At 51.9% G+C, this 15,202-nt stretch overlaps 1 protein-coding gene across 1 annotated transcript in view; it reads right to left on the bottom strand.

The window, feature by feature from the left end:
* Nucleotides 1-634: 634 nt before the first annotated feature.
* TLL2 (tolloid-like 2) overlaps nt 635-15,202 on the bottom strand; it is a 142,016-nt gene continuing 127,448 nt past the window's right edge. The window contains exons 15-21 of the mRNA XM_010833035.1: nt 14,114-14,274; nt 13,284-13,464; nt 11,354-11,479; nt 9,174-9,301; nt 6,105-6,318; nt 2,766-3,016; nt 635-769 (exon numbers count right to left, since the gene is read on the bottom strand). Coding sequence (XP_010831337.1) covers nt 635-769; nt 2,766-3,016; nt 6,105-6,318; nt 9,174-9,301; nt 11,354-11,479; nt 13,284-13,464; nt 14,114-14,274 — 1,196 coding nt within the window. The remainder of the gene's footprint in view (nt 770-2,765; nt 3,017-6,104; nt 6,319-9,173; nt 9,302-11,353; nt 11,480-13,283; nt 13,465-14,113; nt 14,275-15,202) is intronic.

Consider the following 15,202-nt stretch of genomic DNA (forward strand, 5'->3'; position numbering starts at 1 on the left):
GGAAAACCCAACATGAGCAAGGAGAGCTGAAGACACAGAGGACAAGTTGGGGGTCTCCTTGCTATGTGACAGTGATCCTCAAACACCAGCTTCTTCTGCATGATGCTTGCTGCGATGCCTGTTTTAGTCCCAGTGCCCATATTCTTGGGCTTCTTGGGTGATGTGTCCCTGGCAGAGAGTTAATGTCTCCAGCCAAAGCTGTGAGGAACACGTGAGCTATGGCCAGTCTTTTATCCTCATTGCCTAGCACTGATGGAAGATGCCCCGACTCCCAAGACACGGTCAGCCTGCCTTCCACCTACGGAAGCACATCCAGAAACAGAGCCACCCAAGGGTAGGCTTCTGCCTCACAGGGGCAAAGGGCAAGGAGACAAACAGGCAACGCTTAAATAGCCAGTGACATCAAATCTTAATCTTTAAAACTGCATGATTGGTAACACCGAGGCTGGAATCAAAGAAATATCTTCTCCCCTCCTTGTTCTGGCCAGATCAGCCAAATTCATCCGATACACACAATTCCAAGGCTAGATTTTGAGTTTTTGTTTGAGAATAATACTGTACACTGCTTTAGGGCAGATTCACAAGGTGCTATTGTTATAAAAACATTCTCAGTTCCTGTTTTTCAAGAACAATATTATTTCTTCATGTGTAGGGCATCCTGGAACTTGGTACTGGTATACCGTGCATGAAAGCCTTTCTTGTTAATGGTGTCATCAGTGTGGAATCGAATCATCAGAGAATCCCCTGCAGAGTAGATTTCTTCCAATGGCTGAGGTGAGGAGAAAGGAAAACCAGGGGGACTTTAAGCCAGTTGGCTGTGGTTGGAGTATTAAAATAAGGAGGATGAGACAAAGACACAGGAGAGACGCTGAAGGGCATCAAAACAAGCTGTTTTTTCAAAGAAAAGCTTTTCAAATTCTGCTCCCAAGAGCACCCCCAGCCCCCTGCCCCAGCTCTACTTTTCCAAAGACAATTCTAAATGCACAACTCTTATAGAATCTATTATTATTAAGTGCATCAGTTAATTAAGTGCACCTAAGCACTTTCAGGGCTTCCCTGGTGGCTCAGATGGTAAAGAATCTCCTGCAATGCAGGGGACCTGGGTTTGATCCCTCCAAGATCCCCTGGAGAAGGGAATGGCAACCCACTACAGTACTCTTGCCTGGAGAATCCCATGGACAGAGGAGCCTGGCGGGCTACAGTCCACGGGGTAGCAACGAGTTGGACATGACTGAGTGATTAACACACACACATGCTGAAGCATTTTCAGATTTCATCTCATGTAAAGTTACAGCCGCTTTATAAGGCAGGCACTATCTCCATTCTATGCTTGAAAATCTAGTTGAAAATCTAGTTCACAACTCAATAGTCCCCAATCTCAGGTCTTCTGACTATAAAGTGTATATCATGAATCACCCAGCACTAGGGTCACCGCTGTGATGTTCTCCCAGGAGATCTAAGACAAAGACCATCATTGAGGCCTCTGCCTTGTCCAAGGACAAAACGTGGGATGGAGTTGTTACGTTTGACAGAAAGGTTTTGCCAGGTGGTAGGTGAAAGGGAGCCAGGATCCCAGACTGCCATCTGCCAGATTCTAACGGAACCAAACTGGGCTTCCTGTATATTTCACTGCTCAGGACCCTTCAAAGTTCTCCTCTGGACCCTTTATCTCTCAAAGGCACTGCATCAGCTAAGCCACACTGTGTCATCCTTTCTCTTTTGGAGGGTGAGAGAAGATGAAGGGAAATTATTCAAAGATCCACACAAAGGCCAGTTTGAGGTTCATTTACCACATGCACTAATAATGATTCCAAAATGATTTACTGTAAGTTCGGCCAGTTGCAGAGCCTTGAGTGATCAGCTCTGCAGGTGAAGGAAAAGACAGAGCTGGAAGCCCAGTGTGGGGAGTGTGATGCAGATGGAGGAGGACCAGGACACTGAACTGGCCTATGCTCTCACTGAGCACCAACTCAGTGCCAGGCCCTATGGCAGGTGCTGGGGAAATAGTGATGAAAACAGGCCTGCCCTGTCCTGAGGAGGTGGCCCAGGAAAAAGATGATAATGAAAACAATCACAATGACCTTGAACATAACTAATGTTTATAGTTAAAAGAGTGATTCGTAATTTGTATAAGCATTTGGTTTCTACTGGGAGAGAGAATTGGGAGTATATGGAATACACAAGAGGATAATAAAAAGGCCTGGAGGCTAAATAAAAATGGGGGTGTGGGGAGACAAATCCTCTGCAAAAGTAAGACAAACCCTCTGCAAAAGTGAATTGAAGTGAAAGTTGCTTGGGACTCTTTGTGACTCTATGGACTATACAATCCATGACATTCTCCAGGCCAGAATAATGGAGTGGGTAGCTGAGCCACCAGAATACTGGAATGGGTAGCCTATCCCTTCTCCAGGGGATCTTTCCCACCTAAGAATCAAACCAGGGTCTCCTGCATTACAGGCGGATTCTTTACCAGCTGAGCTACCAGGGAAGCCCAGTCTGCAAAAAGGCAGCCCTAAAAGGAAGATGCTCTTCCCTAGCTGGCCTCTGCATTAGGCCTTCCTGACCTGGTCCCCGTTACTTCCCAACCTCCTCTCCAGCTACCCTCCGGGTTTCCCTCTGCTCCAGCAGGACGAGCCTCTTGCCTGGTGCCCTAAGCAGCCGCAGGGGCCACCAGGGCTGTGACCCATGTGTGTCTGACCATTCAGTTCATGCTCTGGGTCCCCGCAGTGACCGCCTACCACCACCCCAGCATCCCCAGGACTCACCCCGGAGCCGCAGAAGCGGCCGAGCCTGGGCGCCGTGCTGTCATAGCCGTCGAACGCCTCCATGTAGTCGTAGCCGCAGTCGGCCTCCTCCTCGACCTCAAACGTGCGGAAGATCAACTCCACGCCGTAGCCGTCGTCCGCCACGATCACCCAGTCGCAGCGGGCTTGGCTCGGGTAGTTGTTGTCCCCAAACTGGGCATGGGAATAGAGCTCTTTGGTCTGCACTTCGGCCTTCAGCCTGCCCCCACACTCTGGAGCAGAGAGAGAAGCGCGATGCGCCCTCGGCACAGAGAAGGCACGCTCCGCACTGCGCACCCCACCCCCAGCAACCCTGTCTCTCTTCACACCCTCTGTACAGGCCCGTTTTCTCTACAAAACCTAGTGTTTGCTCTGTGCGAAAGGCCAGGCAAGTTTCATCACCCCACTTTGTTAGTCGCTCAGTCGTGTCCAACCCTTTGCAACCCATGGACTGTAGCCTGTCAGGTTCCTCTGTCCATGGAATTTTCCAGGCAAGAATACTGGAGTGGGTTGCCATTTCCTCCTCCAAAAAAACCCATTTTACAGAGAAATAAAAGAGATCCAGGAGTTTCTAGGATTCGCTGGGGAATCCAAATTAGCCCTTACATACACACCCAGGACCTATGTTCCCAGATTGGGCTATAGGGAGCCTCGGGGAACACCAGAGATGCCATAATAAAAGCCTTTCCTTCTCTCCAGTTATGGATATATGGGGCCAAGGGATGGTTTGTCCTACTGGTCGCCGGGATGTGGTTGGATCTTTACCACTTTGTTGTCTGGAAGCATCTGAAAAGGGCTCACTCCTGCCGACAGACTTACCGTAATCTGTTATTTTTGCCAGCAGAGGGCGCCCAAAGCGCATCAAAACTGCTGCTGCTGCTAAGTCGCTTCAGTCGTGTCTGACTCTGTGCGACCCCATTGACGGCAGCCCACCAGGCTCCGCTGTCTCTGGGATTCTCCAGGCAAGAACACTGGAGTGGGTTCAAAACTGCTGGTGAGGGCTTAAACCTGAAACTTCAGAATAGATCTGGATTGCACCTGTATCTGGGCTTCCCTGATAGTTCCGCTGGTAAAGTATCTGCCCCCAAAGCGGGAGACCCCGGTTCTATTCCTGGGTCGATTCCTGGAAGATCCCCATCCCCTGGAGAAGGGATAGTCTACCCACTCCAGTATTTCTGGGCTTTCCTGATGGTCCAGACGGTGGAGGAGGGCGTGGCAACCTTCTCCAGTGTTCCTGCCTGGAGAATCACCATGGACAGAGGAACCTGGTGAGCTACAGCCCATAGGGTCCCAAAGAGTTGGACGCGACCAAGCAGCAGCAGCAGCACCTGCATTTGAGAGCCTGGCCACAGGCTAGCTTTCAAAAACCTTCTGCGGGTGTTACAGGTGAGCTATGCCTCCAAACTTTGGACTTGTATTCTGTAGCTTTAGCTCCTATTTTTTACTAGGATGGTAACTCTGGTTGGCCTGAGCCCATCCTACATAACACATGATAAAAATATGTACATGAGAGTGATGGGCCATTAGAGAGCGATGGAATTTTGCAGGTAAATTCCCCCACCGCAGTTCTTGGTGTGCTCCCAGCCTCCTCCCCATGGTGTGCCTTCCACACTGTGCGGTAACGTTCACTTTGCCCTGAGGTCCCTGCCCCCCTTCCCCACCCACCCCCGGCTGGACCTCCACATCCAGCCTGGCCCCAGTCCTGTCCGACTGCCAACTCTCAGTCCCGAGTGTGCTCTGGCTTAGATTTTCTTCCAGGTCTGAGCTGTCTTTGGAAAATTTCAAATTCTTGAGATGTGGCTGGCAATGAAATGAGGGCTGAGCAGGGTAGGATGCCTCCCACCCATCCTGCCAGATCTCCTCTCCTCTTCCCACCTGCCCTGGCCCCTGGAGGCAGACCTCTGGGTCTACTTGGACCAGCCCCTTGGCTCCCTGATCCGGCCACAGCCAGCACTAGCAGATCAGGGAAGAGAGAGGTCAGGGCACTAGTCCCAGGCCCCTCCTTGCCTGGTCACCACAGACTGTGTCCTTTGACTGCATGTCACAGCTCCTGTTTGGGGGCCCTCTGCTTGCCAGCTTTTGTCTCTAGGCTTCAGGAACTGATCCCCCGCCTCTGTCGTTGAGACCGAGGGGAGTGACAGCCTTGCATCTTAGCCATGGTTGCTGCACAGCCCCTGTGGAGTCCCCACATCTTGTCCACCCCTCTGTAAACGGTCCCTTAGTAGCTTCTCAAATAATGACTCCACCTGAGTGTGCCCCTGTTTCCTGCAGGACCCTGACCCACCCTGAGCACCCACACTCAGTCTGCAGGGACAAGAGGGTGAAGTCACTAGTGAGTGGCTTTTAAACGTCACCAGGGAAGTGGTGATATAGCCGTGAACAGTGGGGAATTTGCGGCCAGGGTCAGCCAGGCTTCCAAGATGCTGGCTGTTACTTTGTCTCATGTGATTCATATTTTCTGACTCTAGGAAAAAACTGGGAGGAGGGGCTGTTAAAGGGATCAGAAAACCTCACAGAGATCACGATCATGATCGCAGGCTCTGAGTGAGCCTCACTGCCATTGCTTTGTCAGAGGGCGGGGATCAGAAAGTCAAGGTTGCTTCATGGATTCTAGTCCCAGACTGTATGAGGGCAGGAGAAGGGGGCGACAGAGGATGAGATGGTTGATGGCATCACCAACTCCATGGACGTGAGTTTGAGCAAGCTCCCGGAGATGGTGAAGGACAGGGAAGCCTGTAGTGCTGCAAAGAGGAGTCTTAAAGAGTCGGACACGACTTAGTGACTGAACAACAAGTCCCAGGCTGTATCCTTTAAGTGGCTAAACAACAGAGCCAGTGTTCTTACTGACTTTCTTCTGTTTAGCATGGTAAATAATGTAAGTTATAAGCATAAACATTTTCCTCCAAAGGGCTGATTAAGGCTGTTTATTTCAAGTGAGAAAAATAATGGGAAGCAGAAACACTTTTCGTTTTTTGTAACTGCTTCTTGGGGGGGTACAGAGGACTTCTTTCCACCATTCAGCACCCAGACCCAGGGTTTCACAAAACAGCAAAATTACAAATAAAAGTTTAAAAGGAGGGAAGGAGGAAGAAAGGAAGAGATGTAGGAAGTTTGGCACCGAAAAAGGGTTGCTCACTTAATAGGTTGCTATAACCCTCCCCCCATGGCTGTTCATGTTTCATTTTAAAAGGGACACGTCATCACACACCTCCCATCCCCACAATAATCAGAATTAAAGGTGATCCTTTCCCTGCCTTCATCACTCATCTATCTCGGGTCCACATGGGGATAAGCTGAAGGCCAGGGCCCCAGCCCACGCACCTGTGCTGTGCACAGCCTGGAATCCTCTCCTCTGCACCGAGGCGTCCGAATAAAACCGGAGAAACAGGCTGCTGCCCGAGGCCACCACAGGGTCCGGCTTCTTGCTGCCACAGAAACGGCCGAGGATGGGGGCCTGGCTGTCAGGCCCGTCGTACAGTTCCAGGTGGTCGTAGGCACATTCCTGGTGCTGCTCGATCTCGAATTCATTAAATGTCTGGGGGTGAAAGAGCAGCGAGTGAGCCCAGGTCCTTTCAGCTGAGGTGGGTGCAGGCCCCCTCTCTGGGAACACAAGGACACACATCTGCCCAGCCAGCTGTGCGGGGGGCGTGGCGCCCATGGCGATGATGGTCACACTTGTGGTGAGGGTCACCACCTGGCCTCTTTTGGTCTCCAGAGCAGCCCTGAGAACTACTGCCACCAAGGCCCCTTGGCGGATAAGACAGCTGGGGTCGGAGAGTGTCAACGCGTGTTGGTGTCTGTGCTCCTCTGTTATGTCTCACGGCGTCTCCCTCGCTTAACCATGAGACCAAAGTGCTTCCTCTGAGCCAGGCACTGTTCTCAGTGTTTTGTAAGTAGCAGTCCTCACGACCTTGTGAGGTGTCTGCCGTGATAACCACCACTTTACAGATGAGGAAACCGCAGCACAGAGCTGTCGCATAACTTGCCCAAGGGCCACCCACTGGCTGGGCCAGGACCAGGAGGTCCGGAGCCCCTGCCCTCAACCTCTGCACTGCACTGCGCAGCCCCCGAGCACAGATGACGTGAACGGCGCTTTTATGAAGTGCCCGCTGCTCCACGTGCTCATGGTCAGAAAGGCTGGCCTGAGTTGAGTGTTTGCTTTCCATGCAGAGCCCTGCATTTTGTTACTTAATTCTGATGATGCTGTCAGGGAAGGGCTATGATTAGCCCCAGTGTGCAGAAGGGGAAAATGAGTCTTAGGGAGGTTAAGGGATCTGTGCACGCTCCCACAGCTAGAGGACGGAGCTGAACTTGACTCCCAGGCAGCCTGACTCCAGACCACACTTGAACCATCACTAGCCTGTACCGCCTCTCTTCTTCTTGCCCCCCCCAAGTCTGTCCCCCAAAGCAGGCCAGGGCAACCTCATAATTTCAGGTTGTGTGCTGCGCTCTGCAACTCCACATGTAGGACTTCTCAGGCTCTGGGCAGATGATGGCCTGCCCGTGGCTATCAGGGGCATGGGACAGGGTGAGAGGGGACACTTTAAATGAAGACTTGGACCAAATGACAGAGAGGGAGAGAGAACATTACCAGGAGGGGTTGGGAAGGCGTCTCAGTTCACACGAAGGGAGCTGGGGCAACAGGTCAGGGATGGAGGTAGAGAGGTAGAAATAGAGGGGCCACTGGCTTTTGTAAGGATGTTAAACACACTTGACACGGGAAAGATTCTTCACACTTACAGACAGGGAGGTGGGGCCAGAGAGTGGGGCTAGGCATGTGGGCAGGAGTAGGAAGGGGAGGCCGGTGGTAACAGGGAGGGCAGGGCAATGGGAGGTGGATAGCGGGCCAGTGAGCTCCCCAAAGTTCATGGGATGCCCTATGGCTGCCCACATGCAGTCAGACACCAGCTTCCTGGTAAGCATTCAGCTCACACTCTGTGGCAGCAAAACGGTAGAGTGTGATCAACACCCACTATCCACTTCCCAAGGAAATATTTAAGAGCTAGCACGTATGTATGAGCCTCAGATAAACTGGAGGTCTGGGCTCACCCTGGCCACTGTGATCTGTTGTTTTAGTTCTTCAGCACTGCAGAGAACAGGATAAGACTTTGGGGGCAATTACTGAAATCTTGTGACCCTTCCACGGAAGCACCGGTTCCAAGAGTGTATATTGCGCGTTCCCACCCCCGGGGGGAGCCATTCCCCCGCCGCTTCAGAGATTCCTGTTGCCATGACGAACATCGTCCAGCAGATGGCAGCCTTTCTCCAACGCACTCGCTTTAATTCGCCCTCGCCCAGATTCAAGGCTTCTGATTGACGCAGGAGAGCAACTGAAAGTGCTTACTACAGAGACAGCCACGCATAGGAGGTGCCCACATGAGCACCTTTGGTCAGGGAACCTGCCTTTACCCCCGATGCCCCAGTCAAGGGGACACTCATATATATTAATCCAAGTGAAAGTGAAGTCGCTCAGTCGTGTCCGGCTCTTTGCGGCCCCATGGACGGTAACCTACCGGGCTCTGCGGTCCATGGGATTTTCCAGGCAAGAATACTGGAGTGGGCTGCCATTTCCTTCTCCAGGGAATCTTTCCAACCCAGGGATCGAACCCGGGTCGCCTGCATTGCAGGCAGATTCTTTACCATCTGAGCCACCAGAGCCACCAGGGAAGCTCAAAGAGAGGCTTGGAAGACATACATGTTTAATGCAAGAGAGAATTAGCATACATAACTTAATCCATTGTTAATTGGCTAACAACAGTGAGGTGCGAAGTGCTTAGTTGCTCAGCCATGTCCAACTCTTTGTTAATGGGAAAAATGTAAGTTGTAGAGGAATATGAATAATAGAGTACTTTTGAGAAATGTGAGCAAGAAAAGGATATATGTTTTTTTCCTGTGCATACAAACACAGAAATTTCTGGAAGAATTCACAAAAAAATGTTCAGAAAAGTAATTTCTAGAGTGAGCATGGGTGTCTGGAAATTTGGTTTTCACTTTCCAACCCTCTGACTATATTTTTTTTATATCTCGAGAATGTATCATTTGGTAAAATGTTATAACTGCAAACAATGGAATCACAAACAACACTTCAGGTCTGTGTAAAGGGTGCCAGTTCAGAGTGACACCACCGTGAACAGATGCTGTTTACACAGTGCTGCTCACCCACCGCCCTGTGCTGATGGCTTCAGGTACACCCTCTTTTTTAATCTGCACAACAGCTACTTGAGGTAGCTTTTGCCAGCAGCCCCATTTTCCGGAATACAAAAGTGAGTCCTAGAAATGTTGATTAACATCACCAGGTTTCAGAGCTGGGAAGAGGCAGGGCAGAGACCCAGACCCATGTCAGTCTGATACTGAAATCTGGGTTGTTCACAGACTTTGAAAATAACTCACGAGTTTCACCCTGTGGCCCGCGGTTGAAGAGATGTTCCAGGTGCACTCCCTCCGGCTTGGGTATTTGTCAGGCCAGTTGGGGCTCACCAGGGACCCCTCTGTGCTGCTGATCTTGTGTACACAGCCGGCTGGGGACAGGCAGAGAGAGAGAGTGAGAGAGAGAGAGGTAGCAGACAGCAGAAGAGGTGTTCTGGAAGAGTCTCCTCCCCGAGCTCGTGTCACATGGTCATTGAACGTGGGGGCAGAGGCTGGCCTGAATCAAGGGTTCCCCGGCTCAGAGATCTGCTGATGTATTTTTCTTTGCTACCTTCCTGGAGTTAGCTTTTTAACTATTGCTATTTGCTTTGCAGTTGTCATTGGAAATATGGTAGAGTTGGTTAAGACCACAGGCCCTGGGGTCAGATGGGCCTCATCTCAAGTCCTGGTTCCACTGCATACAAGCTGGGGGACTTTGGGGACTTCTGTAAGCCTTGGTGTCCTTGTTTGTAAAAGAAGTGCCAACCTTTGGAGGGGGGTGAGTGCATGGATTAAATGAGATAATGCATGTGAAAGGCGCAGCGAGTGCTAACAAAGGTCTCCATCACCACGCCCTCTGTCTTTTAGTTTCCAAAGTAGTTTCAATTGGAGGCTACAAATGTTGCCCTGGTTACCGTGCAATTTGCAAAGAGTGGTGCCACGACTTGCTCAGTAAGTACCGTTTTGGCCAATAGCTAGAATATGTCTCCCTCTGTGTTGAGCGCTGTGGTAAGCACTTTGATTGCATCCTCTCATTTAATCCTTTCCACCTTCTAATTGAGAAAATAAGCTGAGAGAAGGCAAGCGACCTGTTGGTCAGGGGTGGAGCCAGGACTGCCTTTGCTACTGCTGATTAGGAAGGAGAGGACCCCGAGGAGGTAGCGCTGCTGTCTCCTAGGCTGTAGGTTGTGGGTGCTTCAGGCTGAGGCAGCTGGAGGGGGCAGTTGAGGGCAGATCAGGGTTGGGGGCGGCTGTGTGGAGGTTCCACCTCCTTGCTGCCTCTGCCCTGTAGCCATGAGGAGAACAGGTGCCAGCAGGGCAACAGTTCAGACACAGGGTGTCTGCTTCTGGACACCCCACCCACCGATGGGGACCCATCCATTCACCTGATGGAACCTTAGCTGACTTTGTAATCCTCCTGGCCTCCCCTGCACCACAGGGGCTAGAGGAAGGTGGGTTTTTTTTTTTAGTTTTCTTAAGTTTCAGAATGACAGTCCTTCCAAGTTCTTCCAACCCACCTTCCAACCCAACCTGTGACTCCCTGTGTCCAGGTCAGAACGTGGGCCTTGAGGGTGGGCTTCGGAAGATGTCTGAGCTCATTTTTTAATTCTTTATTTAGCTCATTTTCCAGGGAGGCCCTGGCCAGCCTGAATCCCCTAAGTCTGAAGTGCTTGTCCCAGATGGGGCATGAAGTCTTCACCTCTTCCCTTCCCTGCTGTGCATGCATGCAGGGCTTTGTGGTGGGGCCAAGGCCAGCAGGCTTGTGTGTTTATCGAGATGCTCAAACCCCCTTTGCAGGGTGGAGTAGGAACACAGGGAAGGCCTTTCTCAGAGTGGCTGGACATCAAAAGCCATCTGGCTCTGAAGGACTCTCAGGAGCAAATGGAGCAGGGAACAAAGTCTTTCCCAAATTCTATTTTACTAGACTCGTGCATGGCAAATAAGATTACAACAGAGATAGCTGATATCTATGGACATTTCAAGTGCTTACTATGTGTCAGCCTATATGAAATACTTGCTAAGCATTCTCTCATTTAACCCTCATAAAAACATTAAGAAGGAGGTATGTTTAGTCCTTTTTAAACAGAAGTGGAAACTGAGGCTCAGAGAGGTTAAGTGACTCGCCCAAGGTCACATAGCTAGTAAGTAGCGGAGCCAAGATTTAAACCTTGGGGGTCTGATTCTGGAACCTGGGGTTTAACTTCTTTCCAACAATACGTGTAGAAGAGCACTTGAGGGCCCCTACAAGCCCCCTGAAGGAGTGACTACCCTGGGGGAATTCACTCATGAGCAGGAGGCTGGGAGAAGGGAAGGCAGGCAGAAGCTGAGCCTCGTTTCTGGGCTTGGCCAACCGGGGAAGAAGCGCCCCTGGCTCTTGAGCATGGGTATACTCGGGCAGCCAAGGTGACCCCCCACCCCTGGCCCCGGCCACGGTCCAGCCTCACCCTCTTTGCAGTCCTGCCCGTTCTCATGGAGCCGGTAGCCGTTCCTGCACCTGCATAGGTAGCTCCCAAAGGTGTTGACACACTCGTGCTGGCAGCCGCCGTTGTCCTTGGCGCACTCGTCCTTGTCTGTGGGGATCAACGGACTATCCTAAGGGGAACCACCGACATGGGAGCGCTCCTTACAGCCCAGGACCCCGCTCAAAAGGAGCCTCTGCCAGGGAGCCTCCCTGATCATCGCCAACGCTGATTCTTCCTCCCCGAGGGGGAGGGTGGGGCAGCATTCCTTGGGCATGACCTGGCCCTGTATATTCTGAATTCCCCATGCTCCTAAAGCGCTTCATGTGTACATGTGTCTCCACCCCTGCTCCCCACCCAAACCAAGGAGCTCCCTAAAGGATAGGCTAATATTAGTAATAATATTAACAATAAAAAAACAGCTATCATGAATTATTTACTATGTGGTGGACACTAATCACTCTATACTATACTCTCTGGGCCTCTGAGGTGGTGCTAGTGGTGAAGAATCTGCATCCAGTGCAGGAGACAGGAGATGTGGGTTCGATCCCTGGGTTGGGCAGATCCCCTGGAGAAGGGCATGGCAACCCACTCCAGTATTCTTGCCTGGAGAACCCCTTGGACAGAGAAGCCTGGTGGACTACAGTCCATAGGATTGCAAACAGCTGGACACAACCAAAGCAACTTGGCACATACTCTCTATATTACCTCACTTAATTGTCACACAACCTTAGGAGGGAGGGGCCTGTGTCCCCATTTTACAGGTAGGGAAACTGAGGCTGAGACCGCTAACGTGCCCAAGGTTACTCAGTGAGCAAGCAGCGGGTGTGACCTGGAGGCCGGGCTCTTATTCCACGACTCCACGCCTCCTCCTGCCTGTGGAGCAGATAAGCATGTGAGCCGTGAGCCAGACAGCCCAGTGGCAGCCCCGCTCCTCTGCTTCCAGCTGTTATGACCTTGGGGAGTCCTTGACCTCTGTGCCTCAGTTACCTCGCCTGTAAAATGGAGTCAGTCATGGTGTCCTTACCTCATAGGGTTGCTGAGAGGAGAAAAATGAAGTAGTATAAGAAAAAACACTTAGAACAGTGTCCAGCCCCCACGTCCCTGTTAGTTTTCATTTACTATCATGGATGGACTCAAGCGTCAGCTGCTGTCGTCACTGTGGTTCCTGTGCCTCAAGCCAGCAGTGTGCAGCCCTTGCCTAAGCCAGCCTACCGAGGGTCAGCCTCCACTCCCAGCCCTCCCCCAAGGATGACCTCAGGGCTCAGATGTCTCCCTTCACTCTGGACCCTCTGCCTGCTGCCCATAATGGGTCACCAGACACTCAGTGTTTTAGCCTCTGATTCCATGAGGACAACCAAGAATCCGTCAAGGACCCTTAACAAATAAAGAACTGAAGACCACCCAGCACCTCACTACTAAAACCAGGGACTACAAAGAGACGAGCCAGGCTCTTCTTCAAGTCCTTTGGGGGAGTCCGGCCTTTCCCACACCTCAATTTCAGACCTCTGGCCCCCAGAGCTGTGAGAGACAACATTTCTGTTGTTTTAGGCCACTTAGTGTGTGGTCGTTTGTTTTGGCCGTCCTATAATAATATAGCTGCTGCCGCTGCTGCTGCTGAGTCGCATCAGTCGTGTCCGACTCTGTGCGACCCCATAGACAGCAGCCCACTAGGCTCCTCTGTCCCTGGGATTCTCCAGGCAAGAACACTGGAGTGGGTTGCCATTTCCTTCTCCAATGCATGAAAGTGAAAAGTGGAAGTGAAATAGCTACCACTATATAAAACCCAGACCGAGGCAGAGACACTGTGAGGGCAGGGACAACGGACAGAGAGGGGTAGGTGGCTGCCCTGAGGCTGGGAGCCTGCAAAACCCTGTCTCCCTCAGTCTGTAGTCTTGCCCCCAAACCCGCACACCTGAGAAGAAGTGGGCCCTGAAGCCGCGTTTGGAGACCGTGTTGTCGGACTTGAACTCCACACGCATGTTGTTGCTCTGTGAGGTAATGACCTCGGGCGTCTCAGAGCCGCAGAACTTGCCGTGCAGCCTGGCATCAGGGGACAGGCCACTGCGCACCTCCACGAAGTCATACTTACACACCTGGGGAGCACCAAGCAAGGGAGCACCGTGGGGAGCCGTCGGGGGCTCCCACTTCCCTCCCCTCAGATCCTGGCACCCTGCAGGGGCCCCTTCCTAAGAGCTGCACCCTCCAGGTGAGCAGATGGGTTTGACCGGGTCTGGCAGGAGGGTCCTCTCGACTCTCACTGGGATCCCTCCAGCCCAAAGTGCAGACAGGGGGCACGTTGGACCTGCTGTCCAGCAGTGGGCTCTGCCTGGGCCTTGGCTGGCTGATGCAGTCATCCCATGACCACTGCCCACGGGAGGGAATGGACTGTTTATGCTACCCTGGTCCCCAGATGCATCTCACTCCCTCCATTCTTCCCAGCTGGACACTAAGCCCCAGATTCTAACCCCAGGGGATGTACCTGTCCTGACCACCTCCCACTCCCAATACCCCCCTCCTCCTCTCTTGTCCTGCTTCTCCTTGGATTTATCAGTGATGAGAGGACCAGAGCACTCCATCTGCCGAGGGTGTGCAGTTGAAATCACCTTGACAAACACCCTAGATTCTGCCCAGCTACAACCCCACGACCGTTGGAGGCCACCTCCCTGCCTGCTGATCCCCTCCCCAGTTCCCAGCCCTGGGTCACATCCCAACAGCATCCCCAATCAGAGCCTGGACACATACATCATTGCCTTCCAGTTCAAACACTTCAAACTGAAGGGAGATCCGGTACTGGGCGGGGGCCACCACTTGCCAGACACAGTTTTTGTTCGTAGGGTACTCCTTCGGCCACCCGGGACTGGTGATGGTTCCATTCAGCTTGGTAATGAAACCGCCACAGGCCACTGCACGGGAGGAAAAGAAGCAAGATTCATTTGGTTTTAGTTCCAAGTGACTGCGATTTCCCCCAAGCAGCAATAAGCCCTGCTGTTCTTTAATAACATCAACAACAGCAAAAAATGGACAATCTGAACTGATTAATTCACGTCCTTTCTTCTGGTCTGTTTCAACTGAGGCTTTGGAGGGATGGAGTTGAGGACAATTTTTCACTGCTTTTTTAAAAAGAAGACGAGGCTTACCTCTCACTCAGGGGCATAGTTGGGGACTTCACATGACTTGGGCCAAGAAATGTTTGCACCAAGCTATGTGATGTCCCTGGCTTCCATGAACAGGCAGAGTCATGCAGGCAGGCAAGGGAGACACCGCCAGCCAGGTTGGAATGAAATGAATGAAATGCGCTCTTTGTCGTGTCACACCAAAGCGCTCACATTTATTCTTTTGTTTTCATTTTCCATCTTTATAATCATGTGAATTTCACATGGTCACAGAAGAAAATGAAATTCCATGATTCCATTTGCTCAGTTGCTGGGGTGGAGTCCGATAAAGTCATCTCGTGTTTGTGGCCTCATCGAGTTGTTTTTCCCTCCAGGAAGGAGGTGAATCATCCCCCACAATTGTTTCTTCACAGCCGACCAGCTGCCCCATCTCCATCTGTTCCCCTTCTCCTAAGACTTGTCCCCCGTCCCCTCTCACTCCAGCTCGGCAGGTCCAACACTAACCTTCACAGGCCTTCTCGTCAGCAGCCATCCCCCGTCCCCTCTCACTCCAGCTCGGCAGGTCCAGTACTAACCTTCACAGGCCTTCTCGTCAGCAGCCATCCCCCGTCCCCTCTCACTCCAGCTCGGCAGGTCCAGTACTAACCTTCACAGGCCTTCTCGTCAGCAGCCATCCCCCGTCCCCTCTCACTCCAGCTCGGCAGGGCCAACACTAACC

This window comes from Bison bison, unplaced genomic scaffold (assembly GCF_000754665.1).
Source record: "Bison bison bison isolate TAMUID 2011002044 unplaced genomic scaffold, Bison_UMD1.0 scf7180017862979, whole genome shotgun sequence".
NCBI classification, from domain to species: Eukaryota; Metazoa; Chordata; class Mammalia; order Artiodactyla; family Bovidae; genus Bison; species Bison bison.